The sequence below is a fragment of the Cervus elaphus genome, chromosome 30 (genome assembly GCF_910594005.1).
Source record: "Cervus elaphus chromosome 30, mCerEla1.1, whole genome shotgun sequence".
In the NCBI taxonomy this organism is placed as follows: Eukaryota; Metazoa; Chordata; class Mammalia; order Artiodactyla; family Cervidae; genus Cervus; species Cervus elaphus.
The window spans coordinates 12,107,919-12,134,165 of NC_057844.1; the positions used below are offsets into that span (position 1 = coordinate 12,107,919).

The following is a 26,247-nucleotide window of genomic DNA, read 5'->3' on the forward strand; positions in this document are numbered from 1 at the left end:
AGTTAAATGGGAATCTCTTAGGGGAGGCCCAGACATCTGTGTTTTTAAAATCTCTCCATGTGATTTTGGTGCAGAATCGAGACCCTCTGCAATAAGCCCGGAGTTCTTCCTCTGTCGAGGGCTGGGAATGAGGGCTCAAGCCTCCTCCTCCTTCTGGGTGAGAGGTGATGCGGGGAGGAATAAGTGAGATGCGTTACACGTGCATGTGGTCGATCGGGCCGTAAGAAAATCGACGAGGAGCTTCAAGAGGAAGGAGCCGTTCCTTCTGTCTGTCGCCCACCCATGTTTGCAGGGCGCCTGGCTCTGAGCTTCCATTCGGTGTAACTTTCCGTGAAGATCCTCAAGCGTGACTGACATGTGACTTCCTTCTTCCTTTAAGAGGGCTGAATGCTGGGGCTTCTCTGGTGGTCCCGTGGTTAAGACTCTGAGCTTCCACTGCACAGGGCACAGGTTCAATCTCCAATCAGGAGAAAAGAAAAGAAAAAAATATTAAAAAAAAAAAAAAAAAGGAGGGCTGAATCCTGCCCTAGGTTTCTAAAGGTGTTTCTCCCTCCCACTCCCTGGTATTGATATATTAGAACAAGTTCTGTGTCTTCCTGACATTTGTCTCAACCCAATAGTAGATTGCCCAGCTGAGAATTTCAGATTCGTGTTGGTGCCTACATTGTTATGGCATATAATCTGTAGATCTTAATACTGGTTTTGGCCACTCCCTAGTCATGGACTTAACCAGAAATGAAAGTAAACACTCTTGGGTCAGGACATAACGCTATGCCTGACGCTCTCCGTGGGCAGAATCAGGGCTGAGCTGTCAGCTAAGACCGGAGCCTTGCGGCTGAGATTTCCCTGGAGGCCAGTCCCTAGGCAGACGAGGAGACATTGTCTATATCTCACGGGACAAAAACAAAACATCCAAGTCCTTGGATAAGTTCTGCGAGCAAACTTCAGCTCCCAGTGTGATAGAAAGCTACTGTTTCCTCTGGGTTCAGCAACTTAAGAAGAATCTGAGTCCACGGAATTCGTTAATTGGACCAGCATCTTCTGAGAACTTCTGTGGGAGCACCAAACGAAAACAAAAAAGAAGAGATGTGGGTTGATCTCAGGCTTAGAGTTGAGTGGGGAGGTGACGTTCATAAGACACAAGGGCCCTGAGAACTCAGTGCCAGATGAGGGGTGGCGAGGGGAGGGCTTTCAGAAAGCCAGAGGAGAAGGGACCCACTTAGACTCCGCTGGGCAGAGAAACCTGCAGGGAGAAGACGGCATTTCCTCTGAGCTTGCAGGATGGGTGGAGCAATTAGCGCACTGCATCCCAGCTCGAAGTCAGACCTTGACAGAAGCCTCCCCATCATGCTGTCTAAAGGACCATCCTAGGACGATCCTAGCAGTCCAGTGGTTAAGACTCCATGCTGCCACTGCAGGGGGTGCATAGGTTCGGTCCCTGGTGGGGGAACTAAGATCCTACATGCCTCACAGCATGGCCAACAATAAAAAATAAAGCACCGTCTCCTGTCACGCCTATTTCCACACCCTGCTTTATTTTTCTCTAGCACTTAACGCCACCTGACTTTATCTCTATTTTTCATTTTTGGTAAATAACACTGAAAGGTAAGCTCCATGGGGCAGAGATGCCACCTGTTTTGTTCACCCCTGTACCTGGCACCTGGAGTAGCACATAGCTCGCAGTAGACTCTCAATACACTGAGTAAATGAGCGGATGAACAGAGGATGGATAAACTTTTGTTTCCTAGGGCATCACAGGAATCCGTTTCGCTGGAGGAGAGAAGTGCTACATCAAAGCGCAGGTGAAGGCTCGCATCCCGGAGGTGGACACCCTGGCCAAGCAGAGCATCTCCTCTGAGCTGGTGGGTACCAGCCGGCTCCACACAGCAGGAGCGTTGGCACACATTGAAGGCACAACCCTCCTGCCTCCAGATGCTGGATAGGGCTGTGACCACAACGCAAGCTCTCTTTCTTCCCTGACAAAGAACTTAACTACTCTGGTCCTACTTGTTGGTTCCAAGTGATCATTCTTACATGATGTTGCGTAATTGAAGGTTTTGGAAAACCAGATTTTAAAGTACATAAAGGGTAATGGTCGTGACATGGCCCTTATTTGCTGATGCTAGGGACTTCCCAGGTGGCACTAGTGGTGAAGAACCCACCTGCTGATGCAGGAGATGTAGGAGATTCGGGTTCAATCCCTGGGTGGAGAAGATCCCCTGAAGAAGGAAATGGCAACCCACTCCAGTATTCTGGCCTGGAGAATCCTATGGACAGAGGAGCCTGGAAGGCTACATAGGGTTGCAATCCATAGGGTTGCAAAGGGTCGCATGCAACTGAAGTGACTTAGCACGCACTCGGGGAACTGATCAGCAATTAAGACAACTTAAAGGACTTCAGGTATTAGGATCATTAAGGGGCTCAGGAGCCTAAAGCCTCACTCCAGCCTCCGTGCCACTCAGCCAGGGGAGAAGTCCTCCTGGAAATTCCTCATAGCTGATCACTCAGCCTCTGCTGGAAGCAATGACCAGGCTCTCCTTCCCCGTGTGTCAGGCAACTTCTTGGGAGGAAGTTCTAATTGTTTTGCCAACATTGAGCTGAATGGCACCCCCTACAATGCTTCTCACCAGTTCAAGTTCAGCCCAATGAGGCTATTCAACATATATAGAATTCCTTTCCTATGTATCAGAACCTTGTGAAGTTCTTTAAACATATTTCATCCATTTATTATTAATAGCTTGCCTTTGAGCTTGGTTTTATAAAAGTTTGCATTAAGAGTTGCACACAGCATTCTAAAGACATATTTAACTGTAATACCTTACACTGATTTGGTGCTTTAGGGCTTACGAAGTAGCCGCATTCATTGTCATCTTCCATTTGAGTTGTAGCAGGGTAGGGTGGAAGAAAAATGGACTTTGGAGACTGGGTTCAAATCCCAGCTCTGACGCTTGCTGTGAATGTGGCGTCAGGTTTTTAAGCCTCAGTCTGTCATCTGCAAACGAGGGTGTGCACTCTGTCCCCACAGCCCTGAACTCGCTAGATGATGACTAAACGGATGCTGCTTTGAGTCTTAATTTTATTAAAAAATCAGGAAAAAAAACCATGTTTTTTTTAAAAAAATCAGAAAATGTACTGCAAACCTTTTTTTATACTGCACCTCACGACATGTGGGTCAGTCCTCAGGATCCTTCCAGGATCCCCAAGAGGGAGGTGAGCCAGGCATCAGCTCCCGAAAGGCAGATGAAGAAAACTAAGAGTAAGCAGAGGCGCCTGGAAACTGCTCGATTGTTGCTCTCCTAGGAGAAGGCCCAGGTGTCTCAACACACAGTTTTTCAAGCTGGCCAGCATGTCCTCAGTATCCCCTCCACTCCCCACTTCCCCAGCCATTCATCCCTCCCATCACTCTCCTCTGATCATGAGCTCATTTGTGGCCCATGAACTGCACCCTTTGGAACACAAGTCTGGACCCGCTCTCTAGAAATGAGACCGAGACCGCCTGTGTTCTGACCTTGAACATCTCTTATTGGGTTACCTTTTCAAGGTCTTATCACTAAGCTTCTGTTATGAAACCTTTAATGAACTGTAATCCTCAACGTTTCCCTCATGAGTAGACGTAAAGAGCCAACTTCCCAACCAGATCTTAATTGACCGAGATCTTATCGTGAGTTTGCAGCGGTACAGGGGCTTCCACACTTCCAACTCGGGGGGCGTGGGTTCAGTTCCTGGTCAGGGGAACTAAGATCCCACATGTCCTGAGGTGCAGTATAAAAAAAGGTTTGCAGTACATTTTCTGATTTTTTTTAAAAAAACATGGTTTTTTTTCCTGATTTTTAAAAACAACACTTTGTCATTATAGAAATCCAGGAATACATGAAAGGAGAGAGCAGAAAGTCATGCAGAGTTACAAAATCCATGCATAACTAATGCTAGTGTTTTGGTAAATTTTCTTCATGTACAATGTGTGTGATATGCTTTTTATAATTGAAGTTATACTGCTGTACATCCTTATTAGTTTCACTTAACTTTAGGTCTTCCAAAATGTAGGTGATAATGGATTATTGTATGTTATCATATGATTATAATTTTTAATTGATATTAAAACTTGCCTGGTTGGCCAGTAGCTAAGACTCCAAACCACCAATACAGGGGGCTATGGTTTGATCCCTGGGTAGGAAACTAGACCCCACATACCGCAACTAAGACCCAGTGCAACCAAATAAATAAATATTTTTTAAAAGTTTATATGAATGAAAATTTAAAATTATAATCATAGGATTATAATTGTAAAAGGCTTTTGCTCTTGAATATCGGTATCTTTAAATTTCCATTCTCTCAAAACTAATAATTTAAAATAATTTTTTTTGAATACAGATATAATTCACCTTGGTGAATAGCTCTGCACTTAAGTCTTTGCCTCTGATTCTCTTCTGAGGCCACAGAGGTGAATTCTGTTTCTTGTGTTTTAGTTGCTTCTCCGGTGCGTGGTGGATTCTCTGGTGGACAAAGCCAAATTCAAACAACATGCTTGTATGAATTAGGAATGTGTTGGCTGCCAGTAGCTTCCCTAGGTGTTGCACTGGTAAAGAATCTGCCTGCAATGCAGGCGATGTGGGTTGGATCCCTGAGTCGGGAAGATCCCCTGGAGAAGGGCGTGGCAACCCACTCTAGTATTCTTGCCTGGAAAAGACAGAGGAGCTTGGTGGTCTGCGGTCCATGGGGTGGCAAAGAGTTGGACGCGACTGAGCTTGAACACACACACACACAGCAGACCATGACACTTAGAGTGACTTCGACAAATAAGGATTGTTTTTCCCTCCTTGGAAGTAGGTGACCCCAGGCATTGACTCCCCGGCCAGCGTCTTATTTTCACAGCCTTTACTTCCAGCTCTAAATGTCAACCACTCTGTCAAGAAAGGAAGGCAGGAAGATGCTGAACAAAGCCAACCATGCTTTCTCTGGACTCAGGAAAAGCGGACGGCTTCGCATTCCCTCCACACACTTTAGCATGAATTGCATTGTCTAGAACTGGTCACACGGGCACCCTTAGCTGCCAGGGAGTCTGAGAAAGCAGGTGTCTCTCCTGGGGCCACAAACAAAAGCAGGATTGTGTTCCAAGAGAAAGGAAGGAGATGGGGTAGCAGCTGAAAGGATATGCATGCGCTTTTACTTAAGGTTCCTAGCTTGTAGGTTTCACGCATATGCATTCTCCCTATCACCTCACTCTGTCCCCATGCACTTCAGATTATGATGGGGTAGATTTATGCACCACTAGCTCTCATGCATTTTTCATCAGTTTTGTACAACTTTTAAAAGCTACTATACCCAAAGAGCATTCATTTCCTGGATGGAGCCATTTAATTTCAGGTGAATAACTGGATTACCTGCGTGTTCACTGCCTCCAATAACTTTAAGTTGTTTTAATGCTGCCAGAAGCCTGAGGGATAAAGCATAAACGAAGTGTTGCTTTTAGCTATGAAGTCAGGAGAAAACATTTTAATTTCTCCAACCTATTGCAAACTAATAAATACATGAAAGGCACAACCTGGCAAAATAAACTTGTCTCCCGGGTTATCAAGCCATTCTCAGCATCTCACTGCAGAAGAAAATCCAGGCTTTAGCTTTGAAATCTCAGTGGTGCGCTTGATGCGAAGAACATCTGAGATATGTTTTGTTATAGCTGGGAGATGCAGAAATGGTTTATGTTAAATACTACTTTGAACTAAAGACATTAAAGAACCAATCACTGGCTTTTTCCATTGTGGTTTGGAAGCGGCAGAACGAGGCCCCGGAGGACATTGACTTCACACGAAGGACGCCTCTCTCCTCTATCGGATTCTAGAGTCCATTCAATCGCTTTTCCTCCAAAGCATCTTTGATCAAAAATATCAGATTAATCGAAATCTCAAAGTTGGCATCAAGTAATTTTCACTTCTACTTAAGACGCTCAGATTCACACCTTCGAATTATCCAAAGGCCAGATGGCGTGAGGGGTGTGGAGTGTTGTGAAAAGAGCTACAAAGAGATGAGGACTTCAGAGTCCGTGTGTGTGCATGCCTTTGGATTCTCATTACGTTTTCTTTTAAATTGGATTGAAGTCCAGCTGATTTACAAAGTCGCATTAATTTCTGCTGTGCAGCCATGCGGCTCAGTTTCACATGTATCTGTTCTTTTCCTGTTCTTTTCCACTGTGGTTCATCACCAGATATAGAATATAACTCCCCCTGTGCTCTACAGAAAGACCTTGTTGTTTATCCATCCTGTACTAGTTTGCATCTGCTAACCCTAAACTCATTTTTATAGGGCAAAATAATCTTTTACCAACACATGAATCTTCATACAAAGCGTGTTCCTCTGCCCCCTTTGATCCATGCATTTCCTTTTCACTTACAGGAAGGCAAGATCATGCCAGTTAAATACGAAGAAAATTCTCTCATCTGGGTGGCTGGAGACCAGCCCGTGAAGGACAACAGCTTCTTGAGTTCCAAAGTTTTAGAACTCTGCGGCGACCTTCCTATTTTCTGGCTTAAAGCAACCTACCCAAAAGGTAACGTTTTAAATTCTCTGGAACTGCTTGGACCGCCCCCAGCCGGTGTGGGTTTCCTGTGAGCCCTGCAGAGGCACCAGCCCGTGACAAGGAAGCTAAGCCGGGTGCAGGGCGCAGCGTCTCAGTAATCAGCACGGGAGACCGACGGGGAGGGGAGGGCGGCTGTGAGGTCACGGGGCAGGGCCCGAGCAGCGGGCGGCAGGAAGCAGGTGGGCCCGGGCCCCTCGGCCTTACCCGCCGGCTTATTGATGACCTCCCACTGCTTCTGCTCTGCCCACCTCTCCCTTATTGCACTTTGCAATTTTACATTCTTTTATCCCTAAAGCAGAGAATCGAGGGACTAAGAATCTATCTTACGGCCAAATCTTTTTTTTTTTTTTTTTTTCTGTAAAAGATTTATTTAATTATTTTTTGACTGTGGTGAGTCATCATTGCTGAATGTGGGCTACTCTTCATGGTGGTGCATGGGCTTCTCACTGTAGTGGCCTCTCTTGTTGAGCAGCACAGACTCTAGGCACACAGGCTTCCCGAGCTGCGGCACACGGGTTTAGTTGCCCCTCGGCCTGTGGGTCCTCCCGGACCAGGGATCGAACCCATGTCCCCTGCCTTGGCAGGCAGATTCTTAACCACTGAACCACCAGGGAAGCCCCTGCCAAATCTTTATTATGCTCAAACCTTGAATCATCGGATAGCCACAAGCAGCTGTGGACACAGGCTGAGATGCCTAAGTTCAAGGCTCGTACACCCGCTTCCAAGTCCAAGAAAAATAAATGAAGGGCTTTCACAGCAGGTTGGAGTACACCTGGGGCCGTTTCCAGGGCAGGTGAGCCCTGCAGCCAGGCTCCTCCCTGGGGTTCCGTCTCTCCCCAGCGCTTGTCCTTGTTTAGTCTCTCAAACGTGACAGACTCTGTGACCCCAGGGACTGCAGCCCACCAGGCTCCTCTGTCCATGGAATTCTCCAGGCAAGAAGACTGGAGTGGGTTGCCATGTCCTCCTCCAGGGGATCTTCCCAACCCAGGGATCAAGCCCAGGTCTCCTGCATTGCAGGTAGATTCTTTACCTACTGAGCCACCAGAAATATCTACTGTCTTGATTTCCACCACAGTCACCCCACTGACCTCCCAAAGGCCAGCTCTGCAGCTCTGGTTTATTGGTGGGGCAAAGGCCCCCTTCATAGCACAGCTTAGATGGGCTACGTTCTCAGAAAGTTACATTGAACACGGAGAGAGAACAGCATGGAAATACAGAGAATTCGGGGGTTAGAACCACCAGACTTAGGAGAGGGGGACAGACAGTGACTGTTTCATACGTGCAGACTTCAGTTTTGCAAGATGAAAAGTTTGGGATACAGATGGTGATGATGGTTGTGGAGCAGTGTGACTGTACTTAATGCCTGACTATATACTTTAAAATGGTTAGGATGGTGGGTCTTATATGTATATTTTACCACAATTGAAAAAACACACACCAGGCTTAGAAAGTCCCAGCTTCTCATTCTGCCATGGCTAACTCATTCCTCCAGTTCACAAGTCTTATTCAGTTCCAAAGCTTGGATAAAGTGGTTACATTTTAGCCCAGGCAAAGCAAATAGGATGCAGTTTATAAGTCACTGGCAGCAGCTGTCTGGAAGAGCAGGTTCAGAATTCTGAGGCCACATGCAGGCTCAGTGAGAGAGAATCCTCTGAGCAGTGTCTGCTGCGAGGGCTGCCAAATGGACCATTGCTTTTGCTGTCCTGGGTCTAGCCCCAGACAGAATCCCAAGGACAGAGGAGCCTGGTGGGCTACAGTCCATAGGGTCACACAGAGTCGGACACGACTGAATCAACTTAGCACAGTACATCCTGGGTCTTGCTCCATCGAGGATTCATACCTCCATTCTCTGGCCACTTCCAACTTCTGTCTTTTTATTCCCCACCTGTCTTCACATGGAATGGGCCATCCATCACCCAGGAACTCCTTCTCCAATACCTTGTCACCTTTTCCAATCAAGGACAAAAGTCTTGGAGCTTCCCTGGCGGTCCAGTGGTTAAGACCTTGCCTTTCAATGCAGGGGTTGCAGGTTCAACTGCTGGTTGGGGAAACTAAGATCCCACATGCCTTTTGGCCAAAAAACAGAACATAAAACAGAAGCAATATTGTAACAAATTCAATAAAGAGTGTAAAAATGGCCCATATCAAAAGTCTTAAAAAAAAAAAAGGACAAAGTCTCCAACTCGGTCACCATGATGAGCTCTCTCTAACCACTTTCTGTTTGAGGACATGCCTCTTACCCAGAGAGTTCATTCATTCATTCAACAGTGATTGGCACGTCTATTATGTGCCATTTACTTGTTCCAGGCACCTGGAATGCACTGATGAACAGAAAGAGACAAGAATCCATGCCCCCTAGGAATTTTGCATCGTAGCTAGGGGAGACACTGCATATATACCGAAATAAGAAAATTCTTCGGTACAATCCAAGGTGCTATGGGGGGCTTCCTAGGTGGCGCTAGTGGTAAAGAACCTGCCTGCCAATGCAGGAGATAAAAGAGATGGGGATTCAATCCCTGGGTCAGGAAGATCCCCTGGAGGAAATGGCAACCCACTCCAGTGTTCTTGCCTGGAGAATCCTGTGGACAGAGGGGGCTGGCGGGCTATAGTCCATGGGGTCACAAAGTGTTGGACACGACTGAAGTGACTTAACACACACAAGGTGCTATGGAAAAAGGACAGAGCGGGACGGGGGGTAGGGGGAAGAGTTGGGACGATGATGCTATTGGCAGTGCAGGATGATTGATAAAACGAGAACCTTCACCCTCCGAGAAAGAGCTGTGACTTGTTCCCTCACAGTCCAACAGCGTGATCCCTTCTGAAATATTCAGTAATGTGTCATTAAGTATTAATCACACATGGTAGGTATTCAATCATCACCCCATCCATCCAAGAATTACACATATTATACACAACAGCAGAAAAGTGGAAATCACCTAAATGCCCCCAGATTTGAAAAGGATTAAATTAAATGTTGGTGTAGTCACAGGATGGAATAGCATAGACATTAAAAGTGAGGGATTTCCTTTCCAGTCTCTCATAAATGCAGTGTATTTTACAATAAAGACAACAAAATTAAACCCTCTCCGAGGATGCCGGGATCCCCGCCACCTAATTCTAATAGAGCCTCCCAGCGCCAGGGTCTGGCAGCCCCTGCCCTCGTCAGCGTCATGGAGCTGAACCACAGGGCACTGGGAGTGACCGGACAAGGTCAGAGGGAAGCGGCCCGCGGGCTGTGTGCCGCAGCTTTCCATTTTGTCCTTATTTCATCTTTACCAACAACTACCCAGCCTTCCCAGGTGGTGCTAGTGGTAAAGAACCCGCCTGCCAAGGCAGGAGATGTAAAAGATGTGGGTTCAATTCCTGGGTCGGGAAGATCCCTTGGAGAAGGGAATGGCAACCCACTCCAGTATTCTTACCTGGAGACCCCGTGGACAGAGGGCCTGGCGGGCCACAGTCCATGGGGTTGCAAGAGTCGGACATGACTGAAGCAACTTCATACACACTGTATTCTAACAACTGTCCAGTCATACTCCCCTTTTATAGATGAAGAAACCAAGGTCAGTGGTTGAATCGCTCTCCTGAGGTCACTGATTAAAAGAAGTCCAACTGATTTTAAAAAAAATTTTAATTAGAAAAAAAAAAAGAAATGGAGTGTGAGATTTGAATCCAGGTCTCCCCAATGCCTCTTCAGCCCTGCCTGAGAAACCAAGAGGCTACCCATGGAAGCTATCCACAGCTGGGCACACAACCACAGCCTCACAGATACCATCATCACCTAACATTCGAGGGCTTATTATATGCCAAAGACTATGCTAAAACCCTGAGACAAAATTCTCATGACCTCTATCGCTACCCTGTGAGTTAGATACTAGCATTATCCCCATTTCAGAGAAGAAACTGAGGCTGGGAGAGACACCAAAGCCCCCGCTGTGGTCCTCTCTGCATTCCTGTTACTCAGCGGCCGTGGGACCCACGAGGCAGTGTGGAGAGCAAGGGCACAGAGCTGGGAGCCAGAGCCGCTCATCTCTGCCACCTGCTCTGTGATCTCGGCTGAGTCACTTGGTCTTCTCAAACCTAACAATTGCATCTGCTAATTTGCATCTGCTGATTGGATGCCTTTGTGTATAAAAGTATTTGCTTATTCTATCCCAGAATTTGTAAAAGAATCAACCAAGGACTTCCCTGGTGGTCCAGTGGTTAAGAATTCGCCTGCCAATACAGGGGCCACGGGCTCAATCCCTGGTCTGGGATGATCCCACATGCTGTGGACAACTAGTGAGCCCATGAGGCGCAACAAGAGAAGCCGCTATAATGAAGAGTAGCCCCCACTTGCTGCAACCAGAGAAAGCCCAGGAGCAGCCATGAAGACCTAGCACAGCCAAAAATAATTTTTTCAAAAAAGAATCAACCAAGATAATAATAAATCTCCTGGAAACTGTAATGCTTTATACATATATTGTAGATCCAGGAGGAATGCACAGGGCTGCAAGTAACAGAATAGCTGATTAACAGTGATTTCAACAAATACATACAGGTTGACTTTTCTCAGACAGCTAGAACTCTGGAGGTAGGTTTTTGGCACCGTCATCAACTCTCTTTCTAGCTTACTGTCTGCTACATGAGGCATGCTGGATTGTCATCCTTCTATCACTTCTAGTCACATAACCCAGATATCATGTCTACCTTCAAGGAAGGTAAACCAGCTGGAGGAAGCTGTATCTGTCCCTTTCACCAAGAAAACAAAAACCTTCCTGGAAACTGTAGTAGCATTCTGCTTAGGTCTCATCTGTCCACTCCTAATTGCAAGGGAGGCTAGGGGAAAATGTGCTACTTTACTTTCTCAGCCCTTAAGTAGAAGCAGGGGATTCTCTGGTGGCTCAGTGGTAAAGAAGCCACCTGCAATGCAGGGGACTCGGGTTCAATCCCTGGTCCAAGGTCTCCTGGAGAAGGAAATGGCAACCCACTAGTATTCTTCCCAAGAGAACCCCACAGACAGAGGAGCCTGGGGGGGCTATAGTCCCTGGGGTCACAGAGAGTAGGACATGACTGAGCTACTGACCAGCAAGTAGAGCCAGGCTGAGGAAGGGAATTGCAAGGGGATTCTGTCAGCTGTCTTACACCATCTGCCTCAGTTGGCACTATAAACCAAAGTCTGGTTATCTGATGCTAAACCCAAGACTTTAGTAGTCTTAAGAAAATGTGTATATTTAAATAGGATAGGATCTACCCATGTGTTTGTTTTTGTGTCCTTTTCTTATGTTTTTCACCCTGATAAACACAGAATTTCCTTAATGAAATAAAGGAAATAACTCACAGCAGTTTTATTGTTCTTGTTTGTTTTCGTATTTTTGTAGAAATCCAGAGAGAAAGAAGAGAATTGGTAAGAAAAACTGTTACCACAACGACCACAAGTAGACTACGCAGTGGGCCACGGGGCAACCCAGGCCCTGGGAGACCGAGTAACGAAACCAGACCCGGCGTCCAGGAGGACGCAGAGCCCTTCAATCCAGACAACCCTTACCACGTGAGTGCCGGCCTGTACCACAGGCTCACCTGAGCACATGAAACCCAGCACCGAAGCTGCGGTGGTTCTGCTCGAGATTTCAAAGCAGCACTTAGTATCCAACTTTTATTCAATTATTTCAAATACATCTTAATTTGCTTACTGCAGAGTTCATAAGTGAGGGTAACAGCACTTCAGTATGGCTTCTGTAGTGTGAAATCCTGATGGGTTGTACTCCTTACTCAAGGTTGTTTTCTGGGCTCTGCTCGTTTGAGTCACAGGCAAATTCATGAAGACACATTCACATCAGGAATCTGATTATTTAAAAATATTTCCAAGCATGTGCCCTGCAGGCAACACACAGACTGAAAGGACTCTCTTTCCCCTTCTATGTCCACAACATTCATCCAGTCATCAGACATTTGCCGAGAACCTGCTCTTTTCCAGGCCCTGTGCACACAGGAGTGACTTCTGCCCTCGCGGGCACTCAGTCCATTCGGGAGACAGACTCACACAGGGGATCAAACACTTCAGACGGAAACCTTGGAAACTGGTGATTGTAAGGAGGACACCAACATGCTAAAACTTCTCAAATCTTCAACAAAGTATAGTTTATCATCACTATACGTTGCAGGGAGTGAAATCAGAAAAATAAGTACGTATGTGTAACTAGTGTTTTAACTAGTTAAATAATAAACTAGCATTAGAAAAAACTAGTTAGAAAAAAATCCATGCATTTTTTTTTAATGTATACAATGAAAAGTGAGTTTACTTTCTACCACAGACAACCTCCTCCGAGCAGTCTTTAACAATGGCTGTTTGCCCACTTCCTCTGCATAAGTGTGTACACATACACACACACATTTTTAACACAAAAGAGCATACACAACTTCCTCACTTTGCTGTCTCTGCAGTTACAATACAGTATGTTAGGAATTCTACTGTATCTCCTATATGGATCCACCTCATTCATTTTAATGGTGACCTTGCAGTCCATTGTGTGGATAAATGTATAGAAACTGAAACAGTTCTGCTTTGGTTGGCATGTAAACTATTTCCTCCAATACCATCAGCAGGCTGCACCTAGGACAGCCTGCGCAGGGTCTGGGAAAGACGAAGTGAGGGAAAGCAGCTAAGGCTGTTAACACAGGTCCCGGCACACAGGAAGTACTCACGTGCCCCATGTTGTCTTGCCCACACGTCTTGTACACGAAGGGAGTACATCTTCAGCACAAATGGGACTACCCCGGTGCTGTGCTTTAGTCACTCAGTCGTGTCCAACTCTGCGACTCCATGGACTGGAGCCCGCCAGGCTCCTCAGTCCATGGAATTCTCCAGGCAAGAATACTGGAGTGGGTTGCCATGCCCTCCTCCAGGGGATCTTCCCAACCCAGGCATCAAACCCAGGTCTCCTGATTGCAGGCGGGTTCTTTACCAGCTGAGCCACCAGAGAAGCCCTTCCTGGTGGCTCTGTGCTGTAGGCATTTAAAAAACTGCAAGTGCAGGAAGAGGCTTTCTCTGAACTCCCCGTATCTGCCTAAAGACGGATCCTCCAGAAGGAATTCTGTTGTCATAAATTCCCTCCCCGGGAGTTTCATTAATTCATTAACCAGGGAAGATGGACTCATCACAGGAGGAGAGTGGAAGTCAGCACCACACTCAGACAACTTCATCACAAACTATCATACCTCCAATGTGTTCTTCTAAGGATCCACTCATCTCTCCTAGAAGTCACTGACCCTGCCGTAAGAGACCTACATCTCCCCGACCTTTCCTATTCAGATAATATTTAACCCTGAATTTTATGCCGCCTCGGAGAGTTACTCATTTTTCCTGGGTATCTCCCATCAAGACGGTAAAGAATCTGCCTGCAATGAGGGAGACCTGGGTTCGATCCCTGGATTGGGAACATCCCCTGGAGGAGGGAACCCACTCCAGTGTTCTTGCCTGGGGAAACCCATGGACAGAGGCCCACCAGGCTACAGTGCATGGAGCCGCAGAGTCAGGCATGACTGAGTGACTTTCACTTTTAGCACAGGTACTGACGCATGTGGGTTTACTGGGTCACAGTGGATGGGAATTTTACATTGTAATAGAGGACACTAGATTGCCTTCCAGGGAATTATAGCAGCTACAAGTCTTTAAATGGTAATGCAAGGCCTCGTTTATTATCAAACTTTTTAAATAGCCTTGGGTGTAAAACTGTGTCTCCTGTCTTGGCCAGTCTTTAATTATCTGTAAGGCTGAGCATCTTTTCATGCACAGAGAAGTCATTTGCGCATTTTCTTTCCCATGTAGCCTACTCAGTCCCTTAGTGTTTCATGTGTTGCAAATTATTTTCTGGTTTGTCATTTTAGACTAATATTTATATTTTAAAAAGACGCACAGCAAAAAGTATTTAAGTAACCCAAGGCTTACTAGAAAATTCAGGATGCCACGGTACTTCATTGCTAAAGCTCAAAGAACAATAAAGGAATAAAATGTGAATAGACAAACAGAAAAGTTAATTTATTCTCCAGGCAGCTGGCCTCCCTGCACCTGGGTCTAGGGGAGGGCTTCAGCCCCTTTACAGGAGGTGGATAGGATGTGACTGTGCCCTGCTTCCAGACTTCAGGGATCCGTGGCCCTGAAAAACTTCCACATAGCAGTTTCTTCCCATCTTAAGTGTTGAGCTTGCAAGCAGGAACATCTTCCCTATGACTTCAGCCCTTCCCTTATCCCTTTAAGGAAGTAGCTCAGAAACCTCTCAATAACCAGAGATTCCTGCCTACTTTTTACTCCTAGTAAACTTCTGTTGACCCCTCAGATGAGGAATGCCTCAGCCAGTAGGCTTGTTGACCCCTCCTGCCCTGAGTGCGTGTGTGCGGAGTCGTGTCTCTTTCCAACCCTGTGGACTGGAGCCCGCCAGGCTCCTCTGTCCATGGGACTCTCCAGGCAAGAAGACTGGAGTGGGTTGCCATGCCCTCCTCCAGATCTTCCTGACCCAGGGATGGAGCCCCTGTCTCTTTTGTCTCCTGCATTGGCAGGTGGGTTCTTTACCTCTAGTGCCACCTGAGAATGGAGAAACTTCACCATAACATTAAAAAAAAAAAAAAAAATCTTCCTGTAAGCAACAGATCACGCAGGGTGTAAGTTCCCTCATGTTAGAAGGGTTTCTGAATGCTAAGGTTTTAAAGATTGAAAGCGCCTTACGGAAAACAGTGATTGCTGGTACCACTGAGACATTTAAGACCTTATTTTAAAATGAATGTGTGTGCTATAAACGTCTCCTTATGAAGGAAACTCAAGTAATTCTCTTTTTATTTCACAGCAGCAGGAAGGAGAAAGCATGACATTCGACCCCAGACTGGATCATGAAGGGATCTGCTGTATAGAATGCAGGAGGAGCTACACCCACTGCCAGAAGATCTGTGAGCCCCTGGGGGGCTACTACCCGTGGCCTTATAACTACCAGGGCTGCCGTTCAGCCTGCAGAGTTATCATGCCTTGTAGCTGGTGGGTGGCCCGCATCCTGGGCATGGTGTGAAAGCACTTCAGGGAGCAGGTGCTGTGAAGAAGTCAAACTCCAGAGACAGCCAAAGCTTGGGGCATCTTGAAGCTAAAGGGACCATAAAGTATTTTATGTTCCATCTGAGCAATGTTATCCGAGACACTGAACAGAATACTTTTCAACTGCTTTACAGAACTTTATTCAGAATTGCAAACATACTGAGAGGGTAGTTTTAAGTCTAAAATATCATAATAATCCTTTTATTACTTGCTTTTTTTTTTTTTTGCTTTTCTTTGCCAGGAAGGTCTGCTTTTAAGCCTTCCTTACCAAGCTATTTTGAAATAATCATGAAAAATTACTTACAATATGTCAAAGATCTCAACTGTACACTTGAGTTCCTTTTAAATCAAGTCACTGACTAAAACGATTGTCTTCTGTTGTTATTTGCTCAGAATTCCTCAGTTGTTCTTAATCTTTATTGTTCTTTTCTCCTCTTGCAAATGTGCCCCCAGAGTTCCCAGATAAAAATGAGACAAAAAAGGGAAAATGAGATATCTAATGAAATCTACCTGAGAGTAAACAATGCTGAAGGTGGCAGCTCACGGGAAACTCTGCTAACAGGAGGCCGCTCTGTTAAGAGTCGGGCCAAGAAAAGAGCACTAGCATAAAGAAGAGTGCAGTCCAAGGTTAATCAGACTTGTGGGGAAGCACTTTCACTGACATTCTGAAAACCAGGTCTTCACATCCCTTTCAATCTGCTTTCCGTTAGGTGGTCTTCGGGCTTGAAGCAGCATAATGATTTCCACCTTTGCAGTACACGCTGGGCTGCTGACATAGTTCAATTACCAGTGAGTTACTCTCCTAGTAACACGGCGGGCAGTGCTGGCTGACAGACACGGCTGAGGAGGAATGGCTTATTTATAATGACAGAAACAACCTCAGGACCAAGGTCTGTCTTTAAAAATTGAGGCATTAGATCAGGAAGATGAACAGGTATTTCTTACTTTTGACATTTTAGTTTTGACTCTCAGTTTTAAGAGATTAAAAACCTTCCTAAAGAAAGTAAGTTTTCCAAAACAACACAAAGATTCAGAGAGATGAAAGGTTGTGATACCACGACAGTCCCCTAGTCTAAAGACACCTTACTACTGTACATCTAGTTCTCAAACTTTGTTATCGGACGAACACTCATGTACCCACATTAAACGGGATGAACAGCAAGTCAGGGCTTTGGAGAAAAAAAGGGATGAAGGAAGACACACACTGACACGTATGGTCACGCTGTTCAGACAACAGCAGCTTCCTGCAGCCACAACTTTGACATTTTCAAAATGGAGGTCCCTCTAAGCAAGTCAGTGCCCGTGGTTCTGCACACCACCTCCCACCTCATCACCCAGCAGCCTGCAGGTACTTGCCTCTGCAAATGAGAGAGGAAAAAGACAGAGTCGGTGATCCCACCCCAGATGTGCTTGCGGTCTCATGAGGCAGATGAAGGCGTCAGTACACCGAAGGCCTTGATAAGACTTGCGAGCACCGGGCTTCTGGGAAGGGAAGGCCTTCAGTGGGTCTTCGAGGATGAGCAGGAGCCGGGCAGGCGGTGACAGAAGGGCACTCCGGGCAGAGGGAGCAGTTCGGGTAGGCGTGAGGCTGTGCGGTTAAGCAGGGAAACGGAGCACTCAGGCAGAGGCAGGCGTGTCAGGATGGGAACAGGCAGAAGCGCCAGACAATACTGCATGAGTTTACTGGGGGAGGAAGGGCCAGGAGGACATGGCAACCCACCCCAGTACTCCTGCCCGGAAAATCCCATGGACACAGGAGCCTGGAGGGCTACAGTCCAGAGTCACCGAGAGTCGGACACGACTTAGCTACTGAACACACACGCACAGAAGGAAAAGAAAACCAATGAAAGGTTTTGGGCAAGGAGGGGGCTGGTCGTTTCCACTTTACACGGAGCCCCTTGGAAGCTTTCCACGTGAGAAGTGAAGGGTGCCAGGCTTAGCAAGGAGGAGAGCGGGTCATGAGGGAAGGAAGGCTGCCTCTTGAAAACGTGCGCCCTCCTCAAAGCAACACAAGTAAATGAAATATAGGTGGATAATTTACTTAATAGGATTATGCTGTTATGAAAGTCACTCAACACCTAAAGAAGTCAACATAGCAGGGGAGAAATGGATGTTTTAAGGACAAAAAAGAAAAAGCAAACAAAGTGTAGTTGCTTGGTTATGTCAAACTTGGTGACCCCATGCACTGTAGCCCGTCAGAGTCCCCTGTCCATGGGATTCTCCAGGAAAGAACACTGGAGTGGGTTGCCATGCCCTCCTCCAGGGGATCTTCCTGACCCAGGGATCAAGACCAGGTCTTCCACATTACAGGCAGATTCTTTACCATCTGAGCCAAAGCTTTGGGCTTTTTAAGAACAGAGGGGAAAGTCAAAGTTGGTTAAATGCAAGAATGACAACTCAAATTTTTCAATGGAAAAAACTAAAGGTCTACTTTGAAAGAGGAGATCGAGTGTACGAAGACGACTATTTGGTTAGGGGAGAGAGGACACTGCAGAATACAAACTTTTCACAAACTGCTCCTAATCCCTAAGGGACCTCTGACCTGGTCGGTCCAAAAGCTGCAAATGCTGCCCAGTTTGCAGTGCTGAATCTCGACCTGTCCTTTGGCTAATCCTCAGTGGTGAGGTAGACCAATCCGTATGGACACCACAGGTTCATTCTCAAGGTCCTCAAGTCCCATCTTGACTCAGCAGTCTTAGATGTGATAGGTGCTGCCGTGTCAGCAGAGAAAATAAAGAAACAGTACTGCTGGGTTTCAGTAAGTGACTAATGTCCCATTAACATGTCTCATTGAACAAACTTCCTCTGCAATGTTAAAAACCTGTTTAACCTCATCCTTAAACCTCCTTCCCACCATCACCTCAAATAACTGTTGACGCTAAAAAAGCAAATATATTCAGAATAATCACTTAACCCACTCAACAGGTGTTCTTATACCAGATTTTATTACAGTCCGAAATACAAGCTACATTTTTACAAAGTAGAAATTCCTTGTGTGAGTGGAATAATTTTTATTTCTGCATAAGCTGAATATGCTGATTTGTTTTATGTACATTTATTTTATAGAAATGTCACATTTTCTCTTAAGTTAACTGACTTATTGAGGGGAAGGAGGGAGTCAACAAAACTCTACATGCAGATAGCCCCAGTAGCATATGCAGACAGAAAGGTGCAAATTTGAGTCAACTATGCAAACTTCAGCAAAAACGTTTTACAAGCAGAGTGAGTTTTGCTGTTTATAAAAGAAAGCTGAATTCCTTTTAAGGGCTTTTGTACATATATGCATGCTCATATTTTATATGCATATACAGGTTTCACTTTGAAAAAGCCCAGTATGTGAGAATCAAATTTACAGAACCAGTTTAAGTTAGTGTTGACTGACTTTTAACGATAAAGGGACTCAACCACAGATTTTATTTAAAATGCTTACATTCAAAAGTAATCAATTTACATTCAATTTTTAGGTACTTACTGTGTACAGGTAAGTACAACTATATATACATTTACGCATGTATTGATAGAACCTAACCTAGCAAATAGCTAACGCTATTTTCTCAGGTGTTTTGGTTTACTGAACCTTTACCATGTCTTAATAGTTTTTAAATCAAATATACAAGAGTCAGTCTTTATCAGGATCTATGTTATCACCATAGATTGATAAAATCAGTAACGAAGCTATAAATAAGTGCCAAGGTTAAACACCAAATTATTAAAAACCACTTAAGAAGCACACCCCACTGTAAGTCCCTTCCATGACTTCACTAGCAGCCCTACAGATGTCACATGTCACATTTCGGTTCCTTCTGCACCTGCTCCTGTGCAAAAATTCTCTTCATATCAAATTTCTGCAATTGAGTCAATCTCCTTTTTCTTATCTGTAACACAGCTGCAAAAATCTTAATAGCAATGAGACAGTCTGGGAGAAATACTGTCTATACACTTTTTCTTAAAACTAGCATTATATTTACACATTTACTTGCAATTTTTTTTTAAACATGATTTCCTTAGCTTCCTGTTCTTCAGCTTCCCGAGGTGTGGATTATTTACCAAAAATTTTCTTTTCAATGGCCTATTTATTAACATAGGCCATTACCCATCTTTTTTATAATGGATTTACTTTATACTGACATAGTCAAAGACCTGGAATAAACTTATCCATAAACTTTCTCTCAGCAGGAAATTATGCTTTTAAAGGCAAGTGGTTTCTTTTTAATTAAAACCATACTCCTGCCTAGAAGGTACTAAGGAAACTCTAAAACTACAAAGTGAAAAAGAGCTCCACTGCAGAAAGCTCTCCTAAACACACATTCTACTTGACTTAATCAACCAGCATTATAATTTTTAATTCATTTAGCACCTATGTGTAATCATACAACAGCTGAGAATATTCCAGTTACTAAAGAAGTTGCCTTATTTAAATCAATACTCTGATATTCCATATATACTCCATGGATACTGACTATTCTAGTATTCTCTGCTCAATTTTAATAATATCTCAGCAACGATAAACAGTATATTGTCCAAATGGTCTCAATTTGCTCCACTTGACTGAAAAAGATTTTCATCGTGTGCAACACCACATGGTTATATGGATTCAATGACTTGTATCATAATGACCGTAAGGTTCTGTTGACAGAGGAACAAAAATAATCACTAAGCACCTCTCCTCTGCCTCACATCTACATTAGAGGGAAACAGATTCTTCAAAGAACAAGATCCCAAGTAGCTTTTCAACCTGTCTCTATAATTTCTTGGAAATAAGACTTCAGAGATGATTAGCACTAGTAACATCACTTTTTAATCTTTTACTCCATGAAATCACTTATTTAAGGGTGAGGTCCCAGGTCACATACTTCGAAGTCACCAGGTCACAATAAACAGATTCACTGGGTCCTATCCAAACCTACTGATTCAAATCTCAGGGGGAAAGTGATGAAAGCCTACATTTTAAAAAACAAGCTTCCCAGGCAAAGGTCATTCACCCTCAAGCTTATACAGAATACCTTCCCAACGCTGTAATTTTTAGCTGCCGGGCATTTGGGACAATTGTCAGAAGATGAGATCAAGACTGGGGTAAATAGCGTTAAGTTTTATGTAAGTTAAATTCTACCTGTGTAAGTGAAAGAACGCTTATGAAGAAAAAAGTATATGAGTGTGTCTGGGAAAAAATTCCTTTGTAAAACCAAAGATTTAGAGTAGTCAGTATTTAAGACTCACTCTGGCTCTAAAATCCTGATTTCTGTTTTGTCTCGTGCTGACAAGGAATGCATGCAAATACATGGTTAAGGGAGCACAGGTACCAAGACTACTTCCAGTCTCGCCAGATGGCCCGTAACAGCATGCCTGCTGATCTGACTTTGACCATTCTACTACACATCTAATCCTACACCACACTTATTAAGTTTCTGTTCGTATCAGTTGTTCTAATTAACCCGATTTTGCCTCAGTATCTGGTCTTCTATATTTAGATTCCAGAACAGGAAATAGCTTTGCTAAACAAAGATTAAACTAAAATGTAATATCACCTGTAATGTGGAAAGAACAGAAACAACTATTTTAATAAAATACTGAACCTAAGGATTTTACATATACCCATTAAGTCATAAACTGTAACTCAAATTCATTCACATCATCAGGTGTTCAGAGTGAAACTCCACTGCAATCCCTGTTAGATTTATAAACTGCATCTGACTCGACTGCACGTACATTTAATGAAAACTGAAGACACACTGTGACAGCACTGAGAACAACAGGGCTTTACCTTAAGCCGGCGTGAGCCCTGGCATCAGCCACCATCGCCTCACCAGGACCGCCTGCAAGGCCCTGGGAGGTGGAGGCCCCCGCCACCTCCACCCACTCCGTCTCCCCTCACTCCCTCCGCCCCAGCCCTGCCGCCTCCCCAGCCGCCGCTGTTCCTGCTGCTGGCAGTGCTGGGTCTCAACATCTTCACGGCTCCCTCCACTTCCTTCAAGTCTGTATCTAGGCATCACCTGCTCTGAGTTCTCAACTGGGCTCCTACATCAAGTTTCAACCACCGATTGTCCTCTTTGCATATGCAGTTTTCTCCCTAAGCATCTAGTTAACATCATTAACATACACTCAGCCTATTTACCCCCCATGAGCTAGGCTCCATAAATGCAGAGAATTCATTCACCAGTGCATCCCCCTGGTTTGGAAACAAGGTCTAGCACATACCTGGCCTTCAATGTTAATCAGAATGAGGCAGTTAATCATGTATGAGGCCATGAACATGAATTTTTCACTTATATTACTCTATATAGTATTGTATTACGTATATTAAAGTGAAAACTCACTCCAAGAAAAAAAGTATGGCTTTTGACAGAAAGACCACAAAGATATTATTGTTTACAAAAATAAAGTATGCAACTCTCACCAAAGCGGTTCGTATAGTATTCAATCTCTCAGCATTTCTCTGGGGGTTTTCCAGAAAAAAATGTACTAGTAAGCAGTTCAACTTTTCAGCTCCAAAAGCTGGTATGCTTATAAATGAAACTGCTTGATTCACTCTTGGTTTCCAGAACTGTGCATATCTCCACACAAATTCTGGATTTGTTAAAACTCTGCCCTCTTTTACTCTAATTTTCTTGGGCTCAAAATTTCTTCTCAAAGACTAATTAAACCTAATAAGAAAGTAAATGTCAGTCCATTCTTTTAGGAAATCCACATATTTTGGTTTTAAAACACTGAGGGGAGAATAAAAGGAAACTAAAAATTAAATCAATCACAAAAATACCTGAATATCACATGGTTTTTGATTAGTTACATAACTGCTATTCCCTCCAGCGATGAAGATAACCAAAGAACAAATCAGATTTAGTTCTCATGACCACAGGCTAATCATCTATTTTAAAAATCACTATTTTATATGCAGATGAATAAATAATATCAAGGTCACATATTAGAAACAAAGTACAATTTTTTAAAACTATTTAGTCTGGTGTAAAATAACAGTTCCAACACTTGGATATCTACTACGTGAAAGGCATTATGCTTTGCATCAAAGATCCAAAAGTAAGTGAATAATGAAGTAGGACACATAGGGTAGAACAGATACCACCCCACAAACCCTAAAACCAGTGAAACTCTGGGAGGTGCCTTAAAAAGGCATCAACGAGACACTGCCACATCACAGCTGGCAGTGAATGAGGGGGTGTGGAATGGGTGACTTCACAAGAGTATTCTCACTGAGGACACTTAAAGAATGAAGAGAAGAAAATAGGGACATTTCTCTCTGCAGCGTGCAACATGAAGACCATTCACCAAATTGTGAAGGCTTCCTCTCTACGCACCAGGGAAGTACTGCAGATACAAGGCTGGAAGCCAGCCCGTGCCACCCTCCTCAAAGACGCTCAGTCACATGAGCAAAGAAATGAGTCAACTGTAGTGACTTGATAAAAGACAGATCAAACTCTCAAACATGTTCACATGACACTGTGGTTTAGGTTTGCTCTATCAACGGCTCTAACAGGTGCCTCAACCATAAGCAGACACCCCGATCCAACTGCTGCAAAGTCAGTGGTGGACGGAGCGGCACAAGACTACACAGCTTTCCTGGAGGCGGCATGGGAGCTGTTTTGACACAACAGTAGGAAACAGGCTTTCCAGGTTGGGTGGAAGGGGTTAAAAAAAAAAAAAAAGGGATATTGAGAGACAGAGGTCTGCAAGCTAAAAACAAGAACATGTAATAATCTTTACGTGGCACACAAAATCTAAAATATTCACTACATGGCTCTTTAGATAAAAGGTATGCAAAACCCTAGACTATTCCTGTGTGCCTGGATCTTACGTACACCGTGAAGCAGTGAGAGATACAACTGAAAAAATTTATATATTTATGGCTGAGGCTGAATTACAAAAGCCCTTGGACAGCACAGGTAACAGATTTGTTACCTTCTTTTTAGGAATTCCAATACTCAACAGCACTGAGGGGGAAAAAAAAAATCCAGGACTTCATACTTAACTGACATTTGTTGGCCACATACTTTTGAGTCAGGACAACTAAGCCCTCACCGCCCTGACAGGTAATTAGCATCCAGGGCAAAAAAAGTTCAGAAGGGTTAAGTCACTGTCCTCAAAACACCATTGTGAACATCAAAATAGGGATTTTAAGATTTCAGATTCCTGTCTTAGTATCCTTTCTGCTATAAAAGTTACCGCTGCGATAGTCAAAATGAAAGAAACTGATCATTTTGCAACTAATAAAACAGCAAAATAGTTAAGTAGTAATTCCAAGGAAATACATTCAATTTCTTAGCAGATTTCATAGGCACTACATTAAACCAGCTAAATTAGCAAAGTGTCATCTACAGTAAAATGGGTCACAGAAAAGGTCAATGCTAGAGTACAAATGATTGACAAAAAGTGGCAGTTGAGAGAGAGAAGCCCCTGAACTTGAGTCTATAGTTGAGTATACAGTGTATATACAAGGTACTGCACAGACATTCCGCTCCCCACTGACCGTCTGAGGGGCAGGGAGCAGGAGATAGAGGGAACAGACCAATGAACTAACTCTTGCAAAAAGCAACTGTCAGCCTCTGTACACAGATGAAAATAACAGGACAGAATCTGTGGGTTCCAAGTGCTGTGATCTTGCAACTTGCTTTTATAAGCCCTAATAGTTTTATTCTGTCTTGAGATTTAAATTAAAATGGAATTCAAGAACTTCTGAAAGGAAGTCCCTTAACAGTCTACACATAGTTTGTATATTCTGGCCACACTTCATGATTCTTTTTAAAGTAGTGCTGACAACACATGCATATTTAAGCTCTGCTTAATTAAAATAACTACTGATTCAAAATTAAAGTTTTTCAGACAACTTTTATGCTCTTAGTGTAATTTTAAAAAATTATAGCAATTATTTTTAACTAGCTGATACACCTTCTTCAGACAGAATCCTGAATCTTGAAGGACTGAACTTAGAAAGGCTTTCTATATAGTATTTAAACCTCTCAGCCTAAATGCATGTAAGATACTGATGTTATCCACAACATTAAGCAACCGCTCTCTGCACTTTACATATATAAGTATATATAACCTGATTCAAATACTTTGGGGCCAGATGTGTTTGTGAATTCAGAATTTTAGAATGTAATATAGATATATTATGTATTCTGTAATAACCTCAGCAGGATCTGCAGTAGCATTAGCATTCTGTGAACAAATGAATATTTCTGCAGCAAAATATATGACTATTCATATTGTAAGTTAGACTTTATTTTTAACCACTGAGTCACACACACACAAGTTTAGTTTTTAGAACCATCTGGATTAGGATAACAGTTGGGGAATTAACGCCTTCAACCCATCAAAGCCCACGAGGTGGGTATCAGCGCAGTTTCATGAACAGGAAGACTGGGGTGCAGACATGAAGCACCGACCCGCTGTCACACAGCAGGTAAGCAGGGTAGCCAGGATTGATCTCAAGCAGGCGGTCTTCAGAGTCCATGCACTGAACCATTATGCAGTACTGCCACTTAACGCACTTGGAGCATCAAGCACACAGTATGTATAATCGTTTACTGTTGTTTAGAGCTTTCACAGTTGTACTGTGGAGCAGTACAGTTGCAAATGCCCATCTATGAACACTGAAGACTATTCCACTCCTATTTTCCTCCATGAAGACATGGAGGAACTTCTGAATGACACAAGGCTCTTGAAAAAGTTTAAAATAAAGGCAAAATTACTGAAGAGGAATTCGAGAAGGGGCTGTTGACAAGTGGCAAAAGATCAACGAACACAGCAGATTTAGGGATCTCAGATTTGAAAGATGAGTGCAGATTCCTGCCCCTCAGGTGAAACACACAGGAGTGGGGAATGTGGGGAGCTGGCCCCCACCCGGCAGACGGCTCGAGCTTCCTTCTACTGAACATCAGAGCTTCAGCAGCCGTCAGGGAGCTGCTGTTGCAGAAATGGCAGATGTGAGGGGTTTCACACTCGTGAGCATTTTACTAAAAACATACCAGCCTTGAAGTCTAACAGAAGAAAACATAAATTTACTTAAGCATAAATAACAAGTGTCAATATTTACTTTGATGGGTTACTTAGAGAGCTCATTCTTTGGTGGCTATTTTATACTTACTAAACTTAATTTAAAAAAATCATTTTGGGGCCAACAATACTGTTTTTGAAACATCTTTTTTATAACTGAACCTTGTGAGAGAAAATAAAGTCAATGAGATATGTATGAGAAGTCTCAGTGCATACGTTAAGAGTTAAAAAAATCAAATTTGAAAGCACATCAAAGGTAACATCTGGAAGATTACAGACAAGCCAAAATTCAGAACATACATAAAATGCTAACATGATTGGAACAAATGGACTAAATCTGAATCATTCCAATTTTACTGAAAAAATCAAGGATTCACTGATCCTAATATGTATAACTAGGTAGGAGAAAAACCTTAAGACAATTTAGCATTTGAACAAGGAAAACTAGTGTGAGCTCCCAAGTGTAATGAACAAGAACATGTCAGGAATAATGTGCTAGTCTTTCAACCGTACAGTTGTAAGCACATCTTGTTTCTCTGTAATTATCTGCATTTGAGAAAATCAAAATCTTCCACACAAGTGAGGACCACTTGCTTGTAATTACCTCTAC

General features: G+C 43.8%; 1 protein-coding gene across 2 annotated transcripts in view; it reads left to right on the top strand.

The window, feature by feature from the left end:
* CNMD (chondromodulin) overlaps positions 1-15,994 on the top strand; it is a 29,443-nt gene extending 13,449 nt beyond the window's left edge. The window contains exons 4-7 of one of the 2 annotated variants that reach the window (XM_043892471.1): positions 1,749-1,862; positions 6,391-6,544; positions 11,932-12,101; positions 15,394-15,994. In XM_043892471.1, the coding sequence (XP_043748406.1) occupies positions 1,749-1,862; positions 6,391-6,544; positions 11,932-12,101; positions 15,394-15,606 (651 nt within the window). In that variant the 3' untranslated portion in view covers positions 15,607-15,994. Of the gene's footprint in view, positions 1-1,748; positions 1,863-6,390; positions 6,545-11,931; positions 12,102-15,390 lie in introns of both variants that reach the window. The other variant, XM_043892470.1, reaches the window with a different exon arrangement.
* Positions 15,995-26,247: the final 10,253 nt, after the last annotated feature.